The 26,121-nt window shown below is 47.4% G+C and overlaps 1 protein-coding gene across 1 annotated transcript in view; it reads left to right on the plus strand.

Annotated features, from left to right (window-relative positions):
- Positions 1 to 26,121, plus strand: part of DNAH17 (dynein axonemal heavy chain 17) — a 15,539,113-nt gene that overhangs the window by 10,525,385 nt on the left and 4,987,607 nt on the right. The window contains exon 54 of the mRNA XM_086931082.1: positions 25,675 to 25,839. Within this exon, the coding sequence (XP_086787208.1) occupies positions 25,675 to 25,839 (165 nt within the window). The remainder of the gene's footprint in view (positions 1 to 25,674; positions 25,840 to 26,121) is intronic.

Below are 26,121 nucleotides of genomic sequence, written 5' to 3' on the forward strand. Positions count from 1 at the left end.
CCTTTCAGATATTCGATGGCGACATAACATCAACCAGCAAGCCTCTCAGCTGGGGAGTACCACAGGGCTCCTCTTTGAGCCCTGTGCTATTCAATGTCTACATGAAACCACTGGCCGGGATCGTCGAATCGTACGGCATCAAAATTGTGTCGTACGCCGACGACACTCAGTTAGTGGTATCGTTGGCTCAAGATAACATCAGTCAACCCCATGGAGGCCTGCTGAGCTGCCTAGAAGATGTTAAGGAGTGGATGACCAGCTCCTCCCTCAAACTGAATGGAGACAAAACAGAGCTCGCCAATACCCTTTACCTCCCTGTGGCCCCAAGCTCTGGGCACCCCCCCCACCCCCAAGGAAAGCGTCAAGAGCCTAGGAGTGTGGTTAGACAGGAAACTTTCCTTTGCCACGGAGGCTACTAAGCTGTCCGCTACCTGCTTTGGCATACTTAAAACTCTAAGGAAAGTCCTTCCACTTCTACCTCTAGAAGCCAAGAAAGTGGCAGTACAAGGCCTCATTCAGTCACGCCTGGACTCAAATAATGCCCTATATGTAGGGGCTCCCGAGATGACTCTCCGGAAACTCCAGGTGGTGCAAAACTGCGCAGCACGCACCCTGCTACAGATTCCACGAGCCCAGTCAGCCAGACCTGCGTTAAAAAGTCTTCACTGGCTTCCAGTCAAGCACAGGGTGACATTCAAGGCATTGTGCATTGCGCACCGGGCCTTTTGGAAAACAGGACCCGCAATTAACAGCAACCTTGTCATCCCCTATCACCCAAATAGGAACCTCCGCTCCACCGAGGCTTTCCTGGCAGTGGTTCCCAGAGTGAAGAGAGCTAGATCCGGGGGCAGGTTGTTCTCACTGAACACAGCTAAACCTTGGAACACCCTCCCCCTCTCACTCCGTTCCAACCCGGACCTGCTCGCATTCCGTAAAAAGTTGAAGACCTTATTATTCGCCAAAGCCTCCGAGCTCTAATCTGTCACTCAGCATGTCTCTCCAATTCTTACTCCAGCGCTTGGACGCCCCAGGGCAGCAACCGCGCTCAATAAATCTATTTCCATTCCATAATGACTTTACTAAAAACTGGGAAGTTTGGTAGAAAACTTCTCAGCACATTAAACCCACACAGTGTGGGATTTAATATAAAATGCACTCAGAGGGCATCTTAGAGATGCCCCCTGAAAAATCGACCAGCCCTGGTGTAGATTCCTAACTTTACTACTCCTAAATGCCCTTTGTGAATAACAAAAGACATAAAGTTAGGATTTTGTCTCCGTTTAGGAGTAGTAAAGTTAGGAATTCTAACTTTACTACTCCTAAATGCCTTTTGTGAATACAGAAAGTCATAAAGTTAGGATTTTGTCTCAGATTTCTTTTGTGAATCGGGCCCATTGTTCCTAAGCCCCAAAGCTCACCCTCGTAAGTCAAGTACTTACCTCCAAAACCGATAACAATTTTTCGCCCATAGGAACCCATGTTATAAGATTTTGGGCCTAAAATTGTTCTAAGTGTGGAACTGTTAATGTATGGGGAAAGTGAACTCAGATGCAAGGTATAAAAAGCTGTATGTACCTTGTACGTAGAGATCCTGAGGTGTGGTATCTAGGCATACCACCCCAGTACTCAAAGTAATCCAATAGTAACATATATTAATTACTGTTTAATTGAAACTGTCTTCAAAGCATTTATCAATCGGTAACAATTTTCCTTTCAAGCACAGCTGCATTATTTTGAACAGTATTGCATTTTGAAAGTATATACTTACCTGTGTCAAGTCCTGCTTGGTTCTAAAGTAAAATATAAGTATACCTTTTTATATTTACCTATTTGGTGTAGATTGTGTCTGTGTATCAGTCCTTGATTGAGTGAATACAATAAATGCTTAACACACCCTCTCGATAAGCCTAACTGCTCACCCACACTACCACCAAGAGCTCTGTTCGTACTTATCGAATGTTGTCTCTGCTATTCCTCTGGGGACTCCCTGGGCTCTGTGCACACTATACTTGATTTTGGTCTGGTATATACAAAGTGTTCTTCCTATACACCTGCTATATTACATTGCCTTCCCCATGAAAGTGGAAGATCGGGCCTAACTTGAAGTTTGCCCGGAATATGATGAGTCTGGAAAGAGGCTGTAAGGCAAGGAGCTATCAGAGTATTTTCTGATTAGTGTGTTTATGTTGCCATGCCATGGCTGAGAAGCGTGGTCAATTAGAAGGATGAAAGGTCTTCCCAGTAAATAGTATTGTAATTCCTCCAAGGGCCATTTCATTACTAAACACTCGTTCTATTGTGGCATTTTAGATTTGGGGGTCTCTAGTTGGCACAGGTAGGTACTTGTGACAAATAGGGACCTTCTTCTCTAGTCAGGACAAGGGGATTACACTCCTAAAATAACCCCTGCTCACCCTCTAGGTTGCGTGGCGCAAGCAGTCAGGGCTTACTTCAAAGGCTTTGTAAGTTAAGCAGGTGTGACCACATACAGTAACCCAGTGACAACACTACAAATGGACACCACACAGGTTTTATATAAAAAATAAGTAGACTTTATATTGAATGACCACAAGACCATAAACGACAAAAATACACACTATGATTACTTTAAGATGGCAGATTTAGGCTTAGTTCAGTTCAGTTCTTAGATGCAACACTCTGCATCAATGTACCTTAAGTTGCGTTGCGCTTCCACGACAAGCAAGGTCGCAGCTATGGGAAATGCAGCAAAGTCAGATACAAAGATATAAAGACATGAAGATCTTCCAGATGTGGCACGCTTCTCGGGGATGCGAGAAGCTCTTGGTTCGATGCGTGGACTGCAGCGGCGACACCCTTAGGATGCGATGGCAACATCTCCAGCGGTGACGCTCTTCTCCCACGATGCGTGAAGCTTCCGCTCGATGCAACAACTACAGCGGTGACATCCAAGATGCGACACCAGCAGCTCCGAAGGCGGTGCACTTCTCGGGGATGCGAGGTGCTCTTGGTCGATGCGATGCAATGCAACAGTTCCAGCAGCAACACCCTCCTTACTCAGGAGTTGCGACGGCAGGCACAGCGACGGCGACACGCTCCGACCTCGTTGCAAGATTCTTCTCCTGATGCGGTGCCGTGCGACAACTACAGCGGCGACACCGTCCTTTTTCCAAGTTGCGACGGCAGCAGCAGCGACGGCGACACGTTTTCTCTTCATTGCAGCCTGCTTCTCTCCGATGCGGTGCAGTGCGACAGTTCCAGCGGTGACACCCTCCTTTCTCCTGAGTTGCGACGGCAGGCACAGCGACATGCTTCTTCTCGCTGAGTTGCGCTTCCAGCTCCCTGCGACACACAGTTCCTCAGAAGGCCCAAAACAGCAGCAGGCACTTCCACAAGAACTCTGGGGAGCTGGGGGTGAAGTCTGTTGTCCCTGAGACTTCAGCAGGAGGCAAGCTCTTTTCCAAGCCCTTGGAGATCCTTCACAAGTTGAAAGCAAAGTACACTAAGTTCCTTTCTCCTTCCTTTGGCAGTAAGGCAACCACTGCATACCAATCCCCCAAGCAGCACTTCAGCTTGGGAATAGTCTCCTCTCAATTTCTTCAGGTTCCTCTCCTCAGTAAAGGTTTCTTCTTGCAGTCCGAAGTGATCTAATTTCATGGGATCAGGGTCCCAATATTTATACCCGGAAATCCTTTGTTCTGTGAGGGGAGAGGGGCCTTTGCCCAGTTCGAACCAGTTCTGAAGCACTCTGTTTACCAGACTTCTCCTTTCCTTTCACAGTGCAGGGCATGCACATCAGACGCCCCACAGGAGGTGGAGCCAGCATTGTGGAAGGCAAGTACAGTCCTGGAGCACTTTGTTGACAGGACTCCTTCTCTTCTTTCAGTGTGCAGGGCAGAGACATCAGCAGCTCCCCAGGGGCTGGAGCCAGCATTGTGGAAGGCAGCCACAGCCCTATTCAAAGTTCAGGTGCACTCCTCCCTACCATCTGGATGCAGATCTCTCTATTCACCACTGGGTGACTCAGCCTGTCTCCGGGAATTCCTCAGCCCTGTCACTCTCAAAACCAGACATAGGAATACACAAACTAGCAGAGGCAGGTTTGAATGCTTAGACAAGCAAATACTTACTTTCTAAAAGTAGTATTTGCATACACAGAATATTAAAATAAACTTTACTAAAATATGTATTTCATTATTCTCAGTTCAGACATTCTAAACTTGAATTTCTACCATGTTCTCTGAGACAGTTAGGATTATAAAGTGTAACAATTCTAACAACCCTTTCTGGCCTTTGGAGAACAGGTAGCCGTACAATAGTGAAAATCGAGAAAATGACTGTAATTCACAATTAGGACATGCCACACACATCAGGGCTTGTCCTACCTTATACTTACAATGCACCCTGCCCTTGGGCCTACTATAGGGGTGACTGATATGAAGAAAAGGGAAGGTTTAGGGACTAGGAAGTGGGTGCACTTGCCCAGTCAGCATGACAGTACCAGACTGCACGCAGGCTCTACAATGGCAGACCTTAGACACATTTTGCAGGGCTGCTTCTGTGGGTGGCACAACCAGTGCTGCAAGCCCACCAGCAGCATTTGGATTACACGCCCTGGCACACTCAGTGCACTAGACTAGGGTCTGACAAGTAAACCAAATAGCCAAACATGGAACTACTGATTAGTACATCAATTGCCAATAGGGAGCACTTGCACTGTGGCACTGGATTGCAGTGGCACAGTGCCCAAAGCATCTAATACCAGCAAAAACACATGAGGCAACAGTAATAAAAAGGAAGGGAGAAACACGCCAATGGTGTCAGGTCTAACACGTGTCCCCTCCAGCTGAAAAGTGGGGAGAACTACCCTAACTCCTGGGAGTTCTCTTCACTAAGGCGCAAAAATCTGGACAGACCGTCAGCGTTGGCGTGTTCTGTACCAGGGCGGTGTTCCACCGTTAAGTCCATACCCTGTAGGGAGATGGACCACCTCAACAGCTTTGGATTCTCAGCCCTCATCTGCATCAACCATCTGAGGGGCCTGTGGTCTGCCTGAACCCGAAAGTGAGTCCCAAACAGGTATTGTCCCAGCTTCTTCAGTGCCCAGACCACAGCAAATGCCTCACGCTCAATAGCACTCCACCTCTGTTCCCGTGAAAGTAGCCTTCTACTGATAAAGGCTACAGGTTGATCTAGGCCCTCCTCATTCATCTGTGACAGAACAGCCCCCACACCATGCTCTGAAGCGTCTGTTTGAACGATAAACTCTCTTGAGAAGTTGGGTGCCAGGAGCACGGTCGCTGTGCACATGGCAGCTTTCAAGACCTCAAAAGCTTTCTGACAGGTGTCAGTCCAGATCACATTCTTGGGCTGCTTCCTGGAAGTGAGCTCTCTCAAGGGTGCAACAATGTTGCCATATCCCTTGACAAACCTCCTGTAATATTCGGTGTGACCTAAGAAGGCTCTCACCTCTGTCTGGGTTTTGGGTGGTTCCCAAGCCAGGATGGTTTCAATCTTGGGTTTTAGGGGCGCCACCTGGCCGCTCCCAACTTGGTGTCCCAAGTACACCACAGAACCCTGCCCGATCTGGCACTTATTCGCCTTGATCGTGAGGCCTGCTTTCCGCAGCACCATCAACACTTCCCAGGGGTTGCGCAGATGTGCCTCCCAACTGGCACTGAACACTGCAATGTCATCCAGGTAGGCGGCACTGAATTCCTCCAGTCCAACTAACACCTGGTTGACCAACCTCTGAAAGGTGGCAGGGGCATTCTTCATCCCAAAGGGCATAACACAGAACTGGAAATGCCCATCTGGTGTGGAGAATGCTGACCTCTCCTTTGCCCCATCAGTCAAGGCGATCTGCCAGTACCCAGATGTTAAGTCAAACTTGCTGAGGTACCGTGCAGCCCCTAGCCAATCTATGAGCTCATCAGCTCTGGGGATGGGGTGTGCGTCAGTCTTCGTGACTGAATTGAGCCCTCTGTAGTCCACACAGAACCGGAGTTCGGGTGTGGCACCCGATGCTGCAGCCTTCGGGACCAAGACCACTGGGCTGGCCCAAGGACTGCTAGATGACTCAATCACCCCAAGTGCAAGCATCTTTGAGACCTCATTTTTAATGCAAGCTCTCACCCTGTCAGTTACCCTGTAAGACTTGTGCTTCACAGGTAAGCTGTCCCCTGTGTCCACATCATGAACGCACCAATCTGTGATACTTGGAAATGAAGTTGGTTTCCCGGCCAGACACTACCTCGCGAGGGAATCCGACTCAGGAGAAAATTCCCATTAGTGCTCGTCTCACCGCGGGGGCCGTCACTGTCCTCAGAGGTATGGCTTCTGGGTACCGGGTGGCATGGTCCACCAAGACCAGGATGAACCTTTTGCCCATGGCTGTCTTGGGGTCCAGTGGCCCCACAATGTCAATCCCCACCCGCTCAAAGGGGGTACTGACAACAGGGAATGGCTGGAGAGGAGCCTTGTGTTCCCTTCCACTCTTTCCACTTGCCTGGCGAGTCTGACAAGTCCTGCAATGAGTATCAGAACTCTTGCTCATTTTGGCCAATGAAAGTGGGTAACAAGCCTCTCAAAGGTCTTGTCCTGCCCCAAATGTCCTGCTAACAGCACATCATGAGCTAGCCCCAGTAGGAAGACTCTGAACTTCTGGGGTACCACCAGCAAACGGGAGGACCCAGGTTCAGCAACCTTAGGCTAAGCATGGGCGGATTTTGCGGATCCACGATCCGCGGATTTTGCGGATTTGCGGATCGTGGATCCGCAAAATCCGCGGATTTTGCGGATTTGCGGATCCGCGGATTTGGGGCGGGGCTTCCATGCGAGTGCACATGCTTCTTGTGTGTATAAAAGGTCAGAGAAAGATCAGTTCAGCAGATGAAGAGAAATAAGCTCCTGGTCACAGAAACAGCACGGGTATTGCGCTCGTGAAAGTCACGGATGCAAAAGCCTCTATCCAGCATCACAGCTGATTTCCCACGGTAGAGTTGGAAGAAGGCACACCTGTCCAGCCTCGACGACGCTCACGATTGTTTTTGGGCTAATGAATGAGTCACTGAATTTGAGCATCAACTAGTTCGAGCGACTATGTGTGTGTTACTATGCAATCGCCCCGAAGGGCGCAGGGGTCCCTTGAGTGAGCTGTCCATCATAGTGGGTGAATGGCGGGAAGACGGTGCAAACCGCGAGTGTGTGGGCGGGGCCAAACGGGCAGGGCTACCATGCGAGTTCACTCATGCTGCTAGTGTGTATAAAAGGTCAGAGAAAGATCAGTTCAGCAGATGAAGAGAAATAAGCTCCTGGTCACAGAAACAGCACGGGTATTGCGCTCGTGAAAGTCACGGATGCAAAAGCCTCTATCCAGCATCACAGCTGATTTTCCACGGTAGAGTTGGGAAGAAGGCACACCTGTCCAGCCTCGACGACGCTCACGATTGTTTTTGGGCTAATGAATGAGTCACTGAATTTGAGCATCAACTAGTTCGAGCGACCATGTGTGTGTTACTATGGAATCGCCCCGAAGGGCGCAGGGGTCCCTTGAGTGAGCTGTCCATCATAGTGGGTGAATGGCAGGAAGACGGTGCAAACCGCGAGTGTGTGGGCAGGGCCAAACGGGCAGGGCTACCATGCGAGTTCACACATGCTTCTAGTGTGTAGAAAAGGTCAGAGAAAGATCAGTTCAGCAGATGAAGAGAAATAAGCTCCTGGTCACAGAAACAGCACAGGTATTGCGCTCGTGAAAGTCACGGATGCAAAAGCCTCTATCCAGCATCACAGCTGATTTTCCACAGTAGATTTGTGAAGAAGGCACACCTGCCTCGACGACGCTCACGATTGTTTTTGGGCTGATGAATGAGTCACAGGAAGGGCATGGTAAATATTTTAGGATGGCGCCGGCAAGCTGCCAGCGCCATCCTAAAATACTTACTAAATTAGCTTCAACAGGAAGCTCTAATAGATAAAATCGAGCACCTGCTTTATTTTATCTATTAGAGCTTCCTGTTGAAGCTAACTTAGTAACTATTTTAGGATGGCGCTGGCAGCTTGCCGGCGCCATCCTAAAATAGTTACAACAGGCCAGGCTTCAACTTTTGCCCCCGGAATAATCCGCAGCTCGCGGATTTGCGAATTCTCAGTAAATTCGCGGGAGTTCGCGGATCGCGAATTTACCGAAAATTCGCAAAATCCGCGAGCGGAACAGATTTTCCGCTCATACTTACCTTAGGCTCATTATACAGGAAACCATTCTCCCAGTAAATCAAGTGTGACCCTGACTGATCACCTGCTGCCTGGCTTGCAGCCTGCTGCCGCAACCCCAAAAGAGAAGGGCACTCTCTTTGCTTCTTACGAAATTCTTCCCTGGAGGGGCCTCCTTCTTGCTGCCAATGGGTCAGCTCAGGCAGGGCCCCAGGTCAGCTACTTGCTCCCCGGTAGGCTCCAGGGCATCCCCCTCAGGGTCTACCTCCTCCTGGGCCGTGGGAACTTCGGGGGCTGGTTTCCCGCACCCCTCGCCACTTCTCTCTAAGGCAGGTTCCTGGGCCTCCCTCTCAGGCTCCAGGTCCTCTTGAGAACCCCTACTGGCTGACATTGACCGGGTGGTCAGGCACGCCCAGTCAGGCAGTCCAACCATCTTCAAGTGAGTTGTTTTCTCCACCTTTTCCCAAGGGGAGCTCTCCAAATCATTTCCTAACAAACAGTCAACAGGCATGGTGGGCCTCACAGCTACCTGAAGAGTACCAGAGACCCCCCCTCCCACACTCAAAGGAACCTGAGCCATTAGACAATGACTCTCTGTGTTGTCGGCGTTAACAACTCGGCAAAATGCATGAAGGACAATCTGCTCTGAAACACCAGGTGACACCTGACAGCTGTCACCCTGGCTCCTGTATCTCTAAGAGCCTCCACCTTTTGGCCATTGACGGTCACTCGCTGCCCATATTTCTTAGTGTTCCTGGGCAGCTGAGCCTCTGAGACCATCTCACTGTCTCCTAAAGAGACTAAGGTCATCTGTGCGGGACTCCACCCACCTTGGACAACAATCTCCTCACCCAAGGCTACACTAGTTATCTCCCGGAGCGGAGCACCAGTGGGTGCTTGTTTACCAAACAGGCGGCACCTGGTATCATTTGCCTTATGACCCAGGTCACCACACTTGTAACATTTCAGGGGCCCCTGGGGAACAGGACTACCTGTTGGGCCCCTTGCTTCCTCTCAGGGGGAGGCTGGGAACCTTTCATGGGTTTCCCTTGGGGACTACTTTGGGGCCCTCTGCGGAACTCCTTCTGTTTACCCTTGTCCCCTCCACTCTTCTGCTGGGGACCCTGCCCACTTTTGGCTGAGTCTTCTATGTGACCCTTGTGGACCCTGGTACTGACCCAGCGGTCCGCCTCCTCAGCAAACTTCCTAGGGTTAGTCAGATGCTGGCGCAGTTCTGGAAAACAATTATCAGACAAGTGCTCCGATGCAATCAAATCAAAGCGACCTTGAAAATCATTAACCTTGCTGCCCTTTACCCAACCATCCAATGCTCTGCAAAAGAAAGTGACATATTCAACCCAAGTACTGTTTTCTAACTTTTTGCATTTCCTGAACCTCTGCCTATAGAGCTCAGGTGTCAAACCATATCTAGACATCAATGCTTCTTTCATGTGGCTGTTTGAGTTGTGGACATCAGAAGGCAGGTCTAACAATGTATCCCCCCCCTCACTAAGGAACCTTCCCCACAACTCTGCTCCCCAATCTCTCGCAGGGACCCGGTGGAAGACATGGCAACCTCATAGGCTCTGAACCACTGACCAATATCATCATTTTTGTAAAACTCTTTCACCACATCCCTGGGAATATACACTCTACTTTCTGTATGTGCGGACGGTTTGCTGCCTCCAAAGGGAGTAATTTCTAAACTTTTAGCTTTTAACTCAAACTCCCTCAAAACCTTTTCATTTTCAAATTGTATTTTCTTTTCCTCAAGATCGAACCTTCTATTTTCTATTTTTAGCTGCCTATTCACCTTGAACTTGGTCATCTCCATTTCATGCCTTCTTCATCTTTTTCTGTCCTGCAAGTCCTCTGGAGACAGACTTTTGTTAGAGCCAATGCTACCTGCAGGGGAAGGTGCCTTCCTTCCTGTTGAGCCCAATGGCCCTTCCTGTTGTACAATTGCCAGGTCTTCCTCCTCAATCTCAGGAGTTTTCCTTGCTTCGAGCCAGGCCCTCAGCGCCTTGCAGAATTCTTCTTTCACTCTGAACCCAGAGGTGGAAACATTGAACTTTTTGCAAAAGTACTTCAGCTGCTTTACTTTGTAGCTCTCTAGCTTCTCTTCTTACCATTCACAATCAAAAGAGACTATGGATTCTGTATCTCCCATTATAACTGAATCAGGCATCCTTCAAAAATAGAACAAGAAATCCAAAAAGGAATCTACCAAAAAGCATGCAGTATCTTTATAGTCTGCTCTCACTAAGTAGTGTTCACCAGTCACTGTACATGAGTCACAAATGCAAATCCAGAATCCTCACCGCTGACTACCAATGTTAGATTTGGGGGTCTCTAGTTGGCACAGGAAGGTACTTGTGACAAATAGGGACCCTCTCCTCTAGTCAGGACAAGGGGATTACACTCCTAAAATAATCCCTGCTCACCCTCTAGGTTGCGTGGCGCAAACAGTCAAGGCTTACTTCAGAGGCATTGTAAGTTAAGCAGTTGTGACCACATACAGTAACCTAGTGACAACACTACAAATGGACACCACACAGGTTTTATATAAAAAATAAGTAGACTTTATATAGAATTATCACAAGACCATAAACGACAAAATTACACACTATGATTACTTTAATATGGTAGATTTAAGCTCAGTTCAGTTCAGTTCTTAGATGCGACACTCTGCGTCAATGTACCTTAAGTTTTGTTGCGCTTCCACAGCAAGCAAGGTCACAGCGATGGGAAATGCGGCAAACTTCAGACACAAAGAAATAAAGACGTGAAGATCTTCCAGATGCGGCACGCTTCTCGGGTATGTGAGAAGCTCTCGGTTCGATGCGTGGACTGCAACGGCAAAACCCTTACGATGCGACTGCAACATCTCCAGCGGCGACGCTCTTCTCCAACGATGCGTGAAGCTTCCGCTCGATGCAACAACTAACGCTGCGACATCCAAAGTGCCATGGCAGCAGCTCTGACGGCGGCACGCTTCTCGGGGATGCGAGGTGCTCTTGGTCGATGCGGTGCAATGCGACAGTTCCAGCGGCGACACCCTCCTTTCTCCGAAGTTGCAACGGCAGGCAAAGCAACGGCGACACGCTCCAACATCGTTGAGAGATTCTTCTCCTGATGCGGTGCCGTGCGACAACTACAGCGGCGACACCCTCCTTCTTCGTTGCTGCACGCTTCTCTCCGATGAGGTGTAGTGCGACAGTTCCAGCAGCAACACCCTCCTTTCTCCGGAGTTGCGACGGCAGGCACAGCGACAGCGACACGCTTCTTCTCGTTGAGTCGCGCTTCCAGCTCCCGGCGACACGCAGTTCCTCAGAAGGCCCAAAACAGCAGCAGGCGCTTCCACAAGAACTCTGGGGAGCTGGGGGTGAAGTCTGTTGTCCCTGAGACTTCAGCAGGAGGCAAGCTCTTTTCCAAGCTCTTGGAGATCCTTCATAAGTTTAAAGCAAAGTAAACAAAGTTCCTTTCTCCTTCCTTTGGCAGTAAGGCAACCACTGCAGGCCAATCCCCCAAGCAGCACTCCTCAGTTTCTTCAGCTTCCTCTCCTCAGTAAAGGTTTCGTCTTGCAGTCCAAAGTGATCTAATTTTATGGGATCAGGGTCCCAATATTTTATACCCAAAAATCCTTTGTTCTGTGAGGGGAGAGGGGCCTTTGCCCAGTCCAAACCAGTTCTGAAGCACTCTGTTTACAAGACTTCTCCTTTTCTTTCACAGTGCAGGGCATACACATCAGACGCCCCACAGGTGGTGGAGCCAGCATTGCGGAAGGCAAGTACAGTCCTGGAGCACTTTGTTGACAGGACTCCTTCTCTTCTTTTAGTGTGCAGGGCAGAGACTAAGCATGGGCGAATTTTGGGAATTTGCGATCCGCGAATTTGTGGATTTGTGAATTCGCCATCCGCAAAATTCACAAATTCGCGCGAATTTGCGGATTTTTTTTGCGTGTTTGCGGGTGTTCGCGGGGAACTTTGCGTATTCGCGGGGCGCTTTGCGTGTTCGCGGGTTTTTTTTTTGCCTAGTTCATCACTGCCACCCTCTCATTTTTTATGCCCTTCTGCCCTCTGTACCACTTGTTTTTGTGCCTTTCTGCCCTCTGCCCCACTCTTGTTTGTGCCCTTTTGCCCTCTGCCCCACTGGTTTCTGTGCCCTTCTGCCCTCTGCCTAACTCATGCCCTCTGCCCCACTTTGTGCCCTTCTGCCGTCAGCCATAAGTCAGCTTCAACAGGAAGCACTAATAGATAAAGTATAGCAGGTGCTTGAGTTGAAGGTCAAATTAAGTTACACAGTCATTAATCACCCCAAGTTTGGGGTGATTAATGATTGTGTAACTGAATTTGAGATTCAACTCTAGCACCTGCTTTACTTTATCTATTAGTGCTTCCTGTTGAAGCTGACTTTTTGTAACTATTTTAGAGGCTCTGGTAGCTTGCTGGCACCATTCTAAAATAGTTATAAAAAGTCAGCTTGAACTTTTGACCCAATCCGTTCCTTTCGCGTATTTTGCGGGAAATTCGCGAATCTCGCGGATTGAGAATTTACCGAAAATCTGCAAAATCCGCGAGCGGAACAGATTTTCCGCCCATTCTTAGCAGAGACATCAGCCGCTCCCCAGGGGGTGGAGCCAGCATTGTGGAAGGCAGGCACAGCCCTATTCAAAGTTCAGGTGCACTCCTCCCTCCCATCTGGATGCAGATCTCTCTATTCACCACTGGGTGACTCTTGGAATTCCCCAGCCCTGTCACTCTCAAAAGCAGACATAGGAATACACAAACTAGCAGAGGCAGGTTTGAATGGTTAGACAAGCAAATACCTACTTTCTAAAAGTGGTATTTGCAAACACAGAATATTAAAATAAACTTTACTAAAAGATGTATTTTATTATTCTAAGTTCAGGCATACTAAACTCGAATTCTACCATGTTCTCTGAGACAGTTATGACTATAAAGTGTAACAATTCTAACAGCCCATTCTGGCCTATGGGGAACAGGTAGCCTTACATAGTGAAAAATGAAAATGGCTGTAATTCACTATTAGGACATGCCACACACATCAGGGCTTGTCCTACCTTATGCTTACAATCCACCCTGCCCTTGGGCCTACTATATGGGTGACTGATATGAAGAAAAGGGAAGGTTTAGGGACTGGGATGTGGGTGCACTTGCCCAGTCAGCATGACAGTACCAGACTGCATGCAGGCTCTGCAATGGCAGACCTTAGACACATTTTACAGGGCTGCTTCTGTGGGTGGCACAGCCAGTGCTGCAAGCCCACCAACAGCATTTGGATTACACGTCCTGGCACACTCAGTGCATTAGACTAGGGTCTGACAAGTAAACCAAATAGCCAAACATCGAACCACTGATTAGTACATCAATTGACAATAGGGAGAACTTGCACTGTGGCACTGGATAGCAGTGGCACAGTGCCCAAAGGATCTAATACCAGCAAAAACACATGATGCAACAGCAAAAAAATGGAAGGGAGACCCACGCCAATGGTGCCAGGTCTAACATGGCCTAATGGGTTTCTCTAGGGTATACGACATAGGGGTCGATTACAATCTCGTCAGGAAGGTCATCCCCTAGCTGTCCGGATTCTGACCTTCCGACCAACTCGTACTGGGATCCTGTATTCCGAAAGGGTGCATTACGATGCCCAAAACCCTTTAATTACCGAACGACTCGATCACTCCAAATACAACAGGATTTTTCTAACGAGAAGCCCCTGGAAACGCAGAATGGAGTCGTCCAGAGGCACTTCCCAGTCTGAATTCTACCGCCCAAGTACGAGGTGTACTTCCTATGCGCCAAATTGGTCGCTACAACCAACATGTCAGAGTGGTTGGAAAGGGAGTATTCCAGCTCCGCTTCAGCCACAACACAATTCCTGTGACTGTCCAGCTATGCATCCTATTGCGCATGTCATCCCTCTACTCTACATCTATGTTGAATACTACAACCTCAACTGACACGGTCGTCGCAGATGGTAAGTTAGACACCATCCCCTAATGCAACTACCCCGCGAAAGACAACATAAGAGAAATCAGAACTTCATTTAAATTTCATGGGGAAAATATTTCCTGCAATGTAGAGCCAATTTGGGGGTTGGGGGCTAATACCCCTAGCAATGTAGAGCCAATTTGGGTTTTGGGGGGCTAATACCCCCAGCAATGTAGAGCGAATTTGGAGTTTGGGGGGCTAATAACCCCAGCAAAGTAAAGACAATTTGGGGCGTCGGGAGCTAATACCCACAGCAATGTAGAGCCAACTCTGGGTTTGGGGGGCTAATACCCCCAGCAATGTAGAGCCAACTTGGGGATTGGGGGCTAATACCTCCAGCATTGTAGAGCCAACTTGGGATTTGGGGGGATAACACTCTCAGAAATGTGTGCCTGAACAATGTAACTGGTGCACATGCACAGTCCCTCAATACCTACAGTTGGAGTACAAGCTGCTGAAAATTCTAAAGAAACAAAGCCAAACGTCCCTTTGCAGGCAATGCATTCTCACACTGTGGCAGCAAAAGTAGCTGGCAACTTTAAGGAATGGGCAGAGTGGAGATGCTGGTGTTCTAGGGATTGTTGGAACAAAAACAAAGCCTCATAATGTAGTAAATGGTCACTTAAAAAAACCTGTGAAATACTTGTTTGCTGATGTGCAAAGACGACAGACCAGGCACCCACAGCAGCTCAGGAATGTATGTGTGTGTGGGGAAGCTGTCTTAGCCTGGGCTGACGCACAGGACTGGGAGGTTGAAGCCTATTTAACGCTATGGGCGTTGAGTCTGATCAGAAAGTGTTCCCTATAGGCTTGGACTGGGTATGTGAGCAATTGGGCATTAGGTGATGGGCCGGTGCACCAGGGTCACCTGTGGCCCACAGTTTTTTGGCCTTTGTAATCTACACCAAGAAACTGACTTACTTCCCCAGTTCCCATCAGGCCACTGCAATGTGGCGCCAGTATGTTGTCCACTCACCAGCTGTGCTGCAAATTGAGGCTGGGAGCCAGCCTTTGGAGCATACTCACCTTGGCACTCTGCCTCACATGCCTTGCCAGAAGCAGTATCATCTACCCCAATCGCCCATGACTTTCAGGTCATGGCAGGTGCAGGGAGTTTGCATTGTAGGGGCCTTGCAGGGAGGCAAGTCTCTTCTGGCCAGTCTAACCTACCACCCACCTCCTTGATCAGCAGCAGTGTGCCTTTTTTAAACCTCCCTCGCCTTGGACCCATCCAATGCATTGATATCATCAGTGATCTCATCCTCTGCGAATGGTTCTGCCAGAAATTCTTGGTGGGCTTTATCCATCCATATAAGTGAGACCTCATAGCGTTAATCACTATAGGTAGAAGGGTAGTCAGTAGATTCTGAAGTGTGCAGGTTAATATAATACTTGAGCACCTCTCTCAATACCCCTATATTGCCCGTGATCCACTTGCCACCATCCCTGCTAAGTTCCACTATGTAGGTGGGCCTGCAAGTCTGCTGCATCAACCTGGCTAATGTTCTACCAAGCCTTTAACCCTCCCATACCGGCAGGCAACTGCATATTTACCGAGAAAATGTGCTTCACGGTCCGTGGCCTCGCGGAACTCTACCAAAAGTGCCACACGGTTGTGAGGGCCCCAAATTTCCTTAGGACGGGACGCCCTGTGTAAGGTGCCGCAGTACAGTTTGCTGTTAGTATTACAATATGTAAGGCTATTTAACCAACTCTGTAAAGTTGGGGCAGTCTTTTTCTCCCACTTGAGTGCAATCTCTCTCTTGGCCAACAATAACCCCAAGGCAATAAATTTACAGATCCCCTTCGGAAAGTTAACCACATAACCCATCAATGTGACCGCCGGTGTGGGTGTAATGTCCATCTCCACGATGTCTCCCAATGTTCAAAATATTTCTGCCCAGTTTGTTTTGATTTTATCGCAATTCCATGTGAGATGCGCAAAAACTGCATGCGGGGCCCCGCATTTTAAACAAAAGTGGGGTCTGATTGGGTCTATCTCATGTATGTTCTCTGGAGTAATATAGAGTCTCCCTAAAAATTTAAAGTGTATAAGTTTATGCCACTGTGTAAGGAGATTTCCTTTGTCTGCATACAGCATGCAGTCCTATTGGTCATCTAGGATCGGTTGTCCCAGATCAACCTTCCATTTCTCCCGAATTTTGGTATTGTCCACTGAAATGGTGTCTGCACTTGCTCTATATAGTTTGGAAGTGAGATGTTCTCCCCCATTGTACTCAATAACTACGGAGAGTGGTGCAAATGGTTCAGGCTAAAGTGGGAATCCCGGTAGCAGCGTCTGCATCGCTAAACATAACCGATTAAGAAGGAACTTGTCCATGAACATGACCTCACTGAATTTCTCTTCCTCTGATATAGAGAAAACCTGCCCACCAGTGAATAAAACCCCAAATTTACCTATGTCATATTTGGAGACCGTTTTTTGCACCAGTTTTTTGCCAGTGATTGGGATCCAACTTTTATGAATAATCGGGAGACCAGGAGAATATAGTATGCGGGCCTTCATAATTCTAATCAGTTTTTTCCAGGCCCAGCTGGTGGTCGAAACAGATTGTATTTCTTTTGGGTCTCGGGGTAAACCCTGAGGCTGGACCGTGTTTAGGGAGCCAGGAAGGACTCAGTCAGCCTCAGGTCATAGGTACTGGATTCTGGTGTCAGGATGGAACCAAGAGTGTGCGTAACTGCAGTGTGCGACTAAATAATATAACTGAAGGTCGGGTGCCCCAAATCCGCCTCTACCGTAAGTAAGTGTCATAACCATCCAACCGGCCCTAGGTCACTTGCCACCCGAGGTAAACCTCATGAGGTGAGTGCGTAATGTCGAGAAGAAACTGTTGGGAAGCGGTATAGGAATAATATTAAACAGGTAGAGAAATCTGGGGTGGATAACCATTTTTATTAAAGCAACACGGCCAGCAATCAGAAGGGGAAGTCGTAACCATTTTTCAACCTGTGACTTATGCTTATGCAGCGCCTGGTCATAATTTAGTTGGAGTATTTGGGCAGTTTCTAAGAGTATATGTATTGCTAGATATTTTGTCGAGCCATCGCACCACTCCAGGGGAAACTCACAGTGCCAGTGTGTGATGCTTGTGTTGAGAGGAAATATAACTGATTTGTGCCGATTTATCCCCAAACCCGAAAAGCACCCGAACCTAATATTTTCTCTTATTAGGGGTTCAAGGTTTGCCTGCATGTCCCAAACGTACAGAATGACATCATACGCATATAAAGAAACCAGCCAGGGGACCAGAGAGAAACTGCCGCTCTCTCTGCAGGTGCCGCTCCTGAAAATGCCGGACGAGGGGGTCCATTGCCAGAATAAACAGAAGCGGTGATAATGGAAAGCCCTGCCTGGGAGGGGGGGGGGGGGGGAGAGAGAGAGAGAGAGAGAGAGAGAGAGAGAGAGAGAGAGAGAGAGAGAGAGCGCCATTTAGGCGGATCCTGGCTGTCGGGCCATGATACTAGAGATCAGTAAGTTTAATAAATCCCATGGGCATTCACATCCTGCGCATAACAGAAAAAAAGGCCACTTCAGGGAATCAAAGGCCTTCTCGGGGTCTAGGAGAATGGCAGCAGCTTGGATCTCCGGACTAATTCTGTGCAATACCACAAGAAGTGTTCTTAAATTCAGGAAGGTAGACCTATGGGGCACAAACCCAGACTGAGCGGTGGAGATTATTCTGTCAAGTAATAAAGAGAACCGCAACGCTATCATCTTAGCTAGGATTTTATAATATAAATTTAACAGAGACAGCGGTCTGTATGAGCCACAGAGCAGAGGATCCTTCCCAGGCTTTGTTAGTAATACAAGTACAGCTCTCGAAGAGAGGGCAGTATCTCATTCCACTCTAGCTCCTCATTGTAAACCTCAAGCAATCTGGGAGCCAGTAAGTCCTTATAGGATTTGTAAAAGTCACCAGTGAAACCATCAAGGCCTGGTGCAGTGGATCGGTTCAGCACCTCAATTACACTGAGTATCTTGTCGGAGGAGAAGGGTTCAGCCAGGAAGTCTTGCATGTATTTTTCTAGATGTACCAGGGCAATTTTGGAAAAAATATTCTTCCTGTTCGGTGGTATTATGACTGATTTTGGATGTGTAAAGTGTGCCATAGAATCCCAAGAATTCATCCCGGATTTCAGCAGTATCAGTAAGGAGTTGTCCTGACATCGATTTGAGTTTGTAATATAGAATTTCCCATAAGGGGGACTCAACAGATGCGCAAAGGTGCGTCCTAGCCTCCCCCCGTTCTCTATAATGGCGGGCGGATGCAAATTTACTCAAGAAGTGAATTTCCCTCTTGGCTGGCTCTCGGAATTCAGTGAGCAGTGCTAGTCGTCACCCGGCACCATTGGGATGTGGGGAGTGAAGTTGCACTTAGTCTATGGCATCCAATTGCTGCTCGAGGCAGGCCAGAGGCACCCTGAGATCTTTCAATAGTCCGGCATGCTTGGCAATGCTTACTCCCCTGATGTAAGCCTTAAAGGCCTCCCAAAGTACTACCCAGGTATCTAACGATCCAGTGTTTAATTCAAAATATTCAACTATTGCCTCTCAAATCTCGGCGTGGAACAAGTCATCATTCAGGGCCCTGCCCGGGAAACGCCACTGTCGCTCGTGCCCTTCCAGCTTGGGGACGCTAACCTGTAACACCACCGGAGAGTGATCTAAATATGTTCTAGGGAGCGTCTTGGTGGTCTTATACCATGTGGCTATGCCCGGGGAGCATAACCAGTAGTCCAACCTGGTCCATGTACTGTATTTTGCCGAGTAATGCGTGTAAGTGTGAGCTGTAGGATTGCCTTGTTCCCAAATGAAAAATAGGTCAGTGAGTCACACATTTCTATGAGAGCACATCCTGCACGTGGTTTGGTGTCTGGGGAGGCAGAAGAACTATCTAATGTAGGGTGAAGCAACAGATTATAATCCCCACCCATTAATATGAGATCAGAGCCCATGTGGAGAACCAAAGAATGGAGCTTGTGAAAGTATTCAGGACTGTCAGTATTAGGGGCATATAGGCATACTAATGTAACGTTGTGGCCCATCAGTTTTCCTCTTACTATGGTGTGGCGGCCGTCTCCGTCACAATGGGCTTTGTGTGTGTTTGCATTTATATAGCGCACTTCTACCCTGAGGTCTCATAGCACTGTATTCATACCGCTGTGGAACCCTTCCTGGCTTTCCTGTGAGATGTCCACTCCAGGGCACCCCCAAGGTGAAGCCAGGCATCCAAGCGCTGCTAGGGCCGTTGTGGAGATTAAGCAAGCTATTGCCCAGAGTCACAGAGTGGGACCCATGATTAGACTAGGCACCGAGGCGAGAATGATCAGGTCCGGGGAGATTGAGTCCAAGAGCCGCCGAGGCGGGAATTGAACCCTGGTCCCGGGCCAGACCTCTGCATCAGGGTCTGCCCTTCTAACCATTGAGCCACACTTCTCTTTGTGCAAGTGAAAGGGGAGTCGCTTGTGGATCAGTATTGCTGTACCCCGGGCATATGAGCTGTAATTTAAAAAATAGCGTAGTAGGCCCCAGCTGGCTGCTAAATGGGTGTCAGTGGATTTCGGGAGGTGAGTTTCCAGTAAAAACGCCACATCTGTGTGATGTCTTTGTAGGTATTGGAGTACATGTTTCCCTTTTCTGTTGTTGTTGAGGCCTCTAACATTCCAATTAATCAACGACAGGCAAGATCGGTCGGGTAAGTCAAGTAACAATGTCATTCTAACAATCTATTTGAAAAAGTATTACATTAGTGGAAAAATAAATTTCAACATAGCAACAAGCATTCTGAGAACAATAATCAGAGAAACAAATCTGTGAATATTCCCCTTCCCCCACCCCCACCCAACCTCACGCCCGCCGTCCTCATGAACCAACGCCCTCAAACCATAACCAAATGCATCCAGTAAATATCCGAGTTGTGAATGGAAATGTACAGTATTATGCATTATTATCAGGAAAACCAGTAGCATGATAAACACTCTGGGGAGAGGAAACGCCCCGGCAGCTCCCAGCGATGTAAAGTAATGATCAGTTATTCATATTCTGTCTAAGCATTCATGAAAAGTTCTAGCCTAGAAACAACTGCAGTCCTGGACGAGTTGATAAAGTTATTCCGTGGAGAAGAGATCAATTCTGGCAACCAAGCCATTATGTAGGGGCGGGGGGGGGGGGAGTCAAACCCAGCCTCTTTCTTCTGGCTATTGCTGATCTTGTAGGTCCTACAGAATTCCAGCACCACAGTAGGGGACTCTAAGATGTGAGATTGGCTATCGATATCTACTCGCAGGCAATAACAGTCCATATCGAAGACCTAATTTCTGCGGAGTTGCCTTAACGCCATTGTACTTTCGCCGTGCTTCTTGCACCATTGCGGTGAAGTCTAGATACAGTGCAACTGTTGAGCCCTTCCAGATGGTCTCACCATGTTCCCGGGCGAGAAGGAGAGCTGTGTGCCTGTCGCAGAAGTTCATTATTCTTGCAATATTGGGTCTTGGCGGGCAGCCAGGATGGGGACGTGGGCCCAGAGAGTGGTGAGCGCGCTCTGCAACAAGTACAGTGGTGAAATCGTCTTTCCCAAAGATGTTAGTGAGCAACGTTTCTATAAAAAGGTCCATGTGGCCAGTGTTTGTGGAATCGGATACCCCGAGAATGAATAGATTGTTGCGCCTACTGCGCAATTTTAAGTTTTCTTTCTTGATAGCAACGTATTTTAGGAGTTTTTCCATATGCCCCAAGCGTTTAGTAGATTGTGCAACTCCGTCTTCAAGGTCGGACACCCTCCCTTCCACCGTGTCCAGTCGTCGATCGTGGACGTCGATTTTGGCTCCCAAGGTATCCAGTCGCTTTTTAAGCGTGTCAAACCTGCTTTCCAGTGCTCTGAATCCGGCTCCCAATTCTGCCAAGAGTGAAGATTGTGTCCTGACCCCCCTCCGCCCTGTTTGTGTTGAGCTCTTGTGCTTTCTCAGCAGGCTTCTCGAATATTAGCAATCTTTGCTTGGGGTCCTTACGGCCCATTCCGCCCTGCAGTCAGTCAGTCAAATATACCTTTATTGATTTGTTAAAAATCGTAAAAGGATGGCAAACCATCATAAACCGCAATACATTAAATGAGCATTTTTTTTTTTTTTTAAACATGAGAAAGAAAAAAAGCCCTTAGGGTCGTGACCACAGTTACAAAGCTGACAAGTAATACAATTCATTTTAAAAAATGCCGGCCAGTAGGTTATTTGTTAGCTGCTTGGCTTAAATCAATTTTTCCTAATTCCTTTGCTGCTATTTTCCAGAGTTTTATGGCACTACAGGAGAGGGGAATCGAAAGGCTTCCAAGATACCTGATGACTGCAGCTCTGCAAGTTCTTATTTGTTCATTCCTAAAAAACTTCCAAAGAATGGATTTACGGGTATTCAGTAAGAAAAGGCATGTGCATAGTAAGTGTAATAGTAACTCCTCCCTTTGATGACAGAGGCGGCATTCCTTAGATGGACCTTTAGTTTTCTATTTTGGGGTCAAATCCTTTGAGGGTAATGATCCCATACGTAGCAACAACAGGTAATGTTTTTTATGGTAGGAGAGGTGTTCGATCAGATACTGTTGCGACTTTATCCTCTGGTAGGCCTGCATCACAGCCCAAGCATGACTTTTTTGTGAAGTTCATTTTATCAGTTAACAGAGAGATCCGCTTGATTGTGGTGTTCACGACGCTTTTGAGACCAGAGTACGTTACTGGTGTTAACCAAGCCTCCTCTAGATGGAATGGGACAAGGATTTTCGTGGTCGAATTAGCTAGTTTTGCTTGATTTTTAATCTCAACCCAACAACGGTGGGCTAGGTTGTTGTCTTCTGACTCCCTCATCCTCCAATAATACTTTAATAAGGCCATGATCTGATTTTTTAATCCAAATTCTAAATTGATTTATTCCTGTGAAATATGTAGCTGTATTAAAAACAGTCTTTTGAATAATGTAGATTGTGCTGTATTTATTATAGTAGCATCTTTAGTATTCAGGATTTCTGAGCCATACGAGATGGAAGGTAGGAATTTTGCGGAGATCACTTTTAGCAGATGACCGGTCGAGCAATTTATAAGCTTTTTCTTCAGGATTTTAAAGGCAAATAACAGTTGTTTTGCTTTTGTGCGTCATTGTTCCACATTAATCTTAAAATTGAGCTTGCCATCAAGCAAGAAGCCTAGATATGTATAGGAGGTAATACGGGCCAGTGATTGTTCACCCAATTTCCAGGAAAAGGAGTGCCTGTTCAATGTTTTATTTTGTTTGGAAAAAACACATGACTTTTGTCTTTTGATGATTGATCGTAAGATGGTTTAAAGTAGTATAGGCTCCTAGTCCTGTGATACATTTCTGCAGGCCAACTGGTGTTTGTGATATCAATACAATCTCATATGCATATTGGAGGCACGGTGTCTGTATTTTTCCCGAATTTTGGGGGTCAGCTGGGATGGACTGGAGGCACTTGTCGAGATCTGACGTATAAATGTATAAATGTTAAACAGGCACGTTGCTAACACGCAACCTTGTTTGAACCCATTTGATGTTGGAATCTTACCGGTTACGCTGGACCCATCTCCTTTCTTGATTTGAACCCACGTATGGGAGTACAGATTGATAATGGCATCCAGGAGCCTGGGCGGGACCCCCCAAGCTTTCATTTTTACCCATAGAGAAGCTCTTGGAACTTTATCGAAAGCCGCTTTCAGGTCTACGAAGCAGGCATACAACGGTCTTGTTTTGCAAAGGCTTGATTGGCTAAAAAAGTAACAGCAGAGATGTTCGTAAGGGTGCCCATCCCAGCCCAAAATCCAGTTTGCGTAGACGGTATTAGGTCTGTTTGACAGGCCCAATCCTCTAACTGTACCAGGAGATTAGATGCATAAATTGTTTCCTCCACATCTATCAGCGCAATCAACCTATAGTTGGAGGGATCTGAACAGGAGCCCGACTTATAGATTGGATTAAAGATGCTTCCTCCCTAGGACTCAGGGATCAAACTATGAGCTGTAACTTTGGAAAAAAGAGGAGTCAGGACTTGAGACCAGAATGGGGGTTCATGCCGAAACAGAGCGTTTAGTAGTCCGTTCGGACCTGGAGCTCCCTCGGTTTTTAGATTTTTTATAATTTTCAGAACTTGGATTTCCGGAAACAACACAAAATCATCGGGCATTCATGGTTCATGGTATCATTGACTTTACCTCAACCTCCAGCCTCCTTCCCCTTTGGTAATCTGCAATTTGGGATCGATTGGGGTGTAGTTTCATTGTATAGGAGTTCGATATGAGCTCTCCATGTGGCCTCCAATACATCCGAATTATGATGTTGGTTCTGGCCATTGGTTAGTTGGTTGATTTGTTCCCAAAAGAGCTTGGAGTGCCCTAATTTACAAGCATAAAGGAGTTTCGCCCAAATTTGTTCTTGATGTTCCTTTTTGGTACATTTTATATCCTTTTTTAACTTTTTTCTTGTTTTTGAGAGTAAAAGCAGGAGCTCCTGGTGGCATTCTGGTCCCTGAGATCGTAGTTGTCTGAGGTATTTATTTAGTTGTTGTTTTTGTTTCCTCAGGCTATTATTGAACCAGGCTGCCCCTTCTACGTATCCTGCTTTGTGGGCGTGGGCTTTTTTTAGAGAATTTCTTATTAACATCATAGATAAAACACTCCCAAGCTTCTATGGTTAATGATTCAGAGTTGGGTCTTTCCAAAAGACTAGTGTAGGTACTTGTAATATCCTCAATGTTGTCCTTATTCCAGTGGAGTCGTTTTAAGTTATAACATTGTGTTAAGGTCGATAAAGCCTATGCTTTCTCAGGAGTTGTGAAAGATTTTAATAAAGTAAAGATTGCGGCTGATGATCACTTTCCGCCCTGTCTTTTATCTGGAAGTTTGCGATGTAAGGGAGGAGGTCGTAATCAGTAAAGGTGTAATCAATAGTAGAGCGTGTTTTTTGTGTAACCCTGGTGTATGCTGTGGGCCAATCAGTCAGACATTGGCCATTGTGCACACACATTGAAAGGTCTTTCAAGCGGGCTGCACATTTTTTGCCAGATGTGTGCTAACGTTTTGGGACTGGTGTGGCCTCCGATTTACCCTTACTCCTGGCACATTGTAGATTTATATTAAAGTCGCCCGACAGGAAGGTTTTAGCATCTGGATAGGCGAGTTTTAATGTTGTTAATGAGGTGATTAATTGTTCAATTCTTGACTTCTTTTTGTTTGGATGCGGGTGAATATGAATATAAATGTTAAGAATGAGCAGGGTCTGGGACTCCGAGACGTCTATTTTGATGCACAGCATCCAGGAGCAATCTAAATCCTGCATGCATGGAAGGGGGAGCCAAGGCAGGTGTTAATAGTGTAGCCGGTGGGGTAGCTGGGCCAAAAGATTCCCATCCAGTGTCAAGTACGTATGGCTGAGCAAGTAGAATACCCAGGGGCAGCTGGTTTAGAAGGCAATCTTGTACAGTGGTAACAAGCGGCAGACGATGGAGCAACCACAGTGAACAAAGCAGAGCTGGGAAACACAATCTTATGGTAGTCCCGAGAGGTTGCGTCAATTAGGCCAGCAAGTGCTCGTTTCAGGGATAAATCAAGGGGGTTGGGCCGTTGCAAATCCAGCAATTCCCCCACGGTGCCTGGTTCCCGGAAGATGGTGGCCGTATAGCACTTCCTCACCGTCCAAACCAAGAGGCCCTCCACATGTCACCTAGTTCTCCCTGCAATGTTCACTGGGCGTCGTGCTCCAGGTTCAGCAGTGAGGAATGTAGCTCGCCGGTGGCAGGCACTAGGGTGCCACGTCCATTCCCCTGGTAGCCGGATTGGTTCCCTCCCTGGCTTTCCCGCAGTCCCTATCACCGCGGGGCCTCCGGGAGTGGTGCAAGCCTCACGCACATACGCTGGTCCCAGCAAGGAACCGAGGCACGCTGAGGTTATGTCAGCTAAAGTCTGTTTGTTGGCATTTCACTGAGTCCTCAACCTCTCCGAGCCTTCTTCGTCTTGTGGGGGTAGCAGGATCGAGTTCAGGTGGCGACTGCAGTTGTTATTTAAGCTACAGAAAGCATTTTGCTGGGTGAGTCTAACTGGGCTTCAGTGCAGCGCAGCCATCGGGGTTGGCTGCCTTGCCACGCCCTTTGGGGTCCTGGTGGGCAGGATCCCAGCAAACTACAGTCAAAACATGCTGACACCAGGCATAAATTGGGGGTAACCATAAAAGGAAGATCCTACTTTCCTACACCTGGGAATTTCAAAGGTAGGGATTCTGTGGCTAGATACTGTCTCTACCAGATAAGGCATTACCGAAGGTAAGTAACTTCTTCATTATGTCACTTAGGATGAACTTGCACCCATTCAGTGGACAATGCAGCTAATATTCAAATATTGTCAGTCATAATTCCTTCTCATTACAGGATTTAATTATTCTTTTATTTTCTAGGATATGCCAGATGCAGTCCTCTTTGCTCAGCCAAATATTTACTGTCACTTTTCACTTGGCATTGGAGAGCCCAAATACTTCCCAGTTTCGGGATGGACGTCACTTAATAAGATTTTATCAGATGCCCTGGACAGCTACAATGAAGTCAATGCAGTAATGAATTTGGTGAGTAACCCCTTTTTATTCCATTTCGTTGGTTTCACGTGTTGAGTGTGACCCTATGAATGTTCAGCCGCAAATGGTTTTGATCCTCTGGAAGGGACATCTGGTGTTAAAGTAATTCAGCGAACCTGGCACAGCAACAGTGTAAGAACACTTTATGCAAATAAAAAGGGACTATTAAGGATGCCATTCAAAATATACCTTGTGGCACAATTGACTCTACGGAATAGCACAGCAAATAGACATCTAAATTATGTTGCCTTATTTGAATGGTTCGCCGTCATT

Source organism: Lissotriton vulgaris, chromosome 7, assembly GCF_964263255.1.
Source record: "Lissotriton vulgaris chromosome 7, aLisVul1.2, whole genome shotgun sequence".
In the NCBI taxonomy this organism is placed as follows: Eukaryota; Metazoa; Chordata; class Amphibia; order Caudata; family Salamandridae; genus Lissotriton; species Lissotriton vulgaris.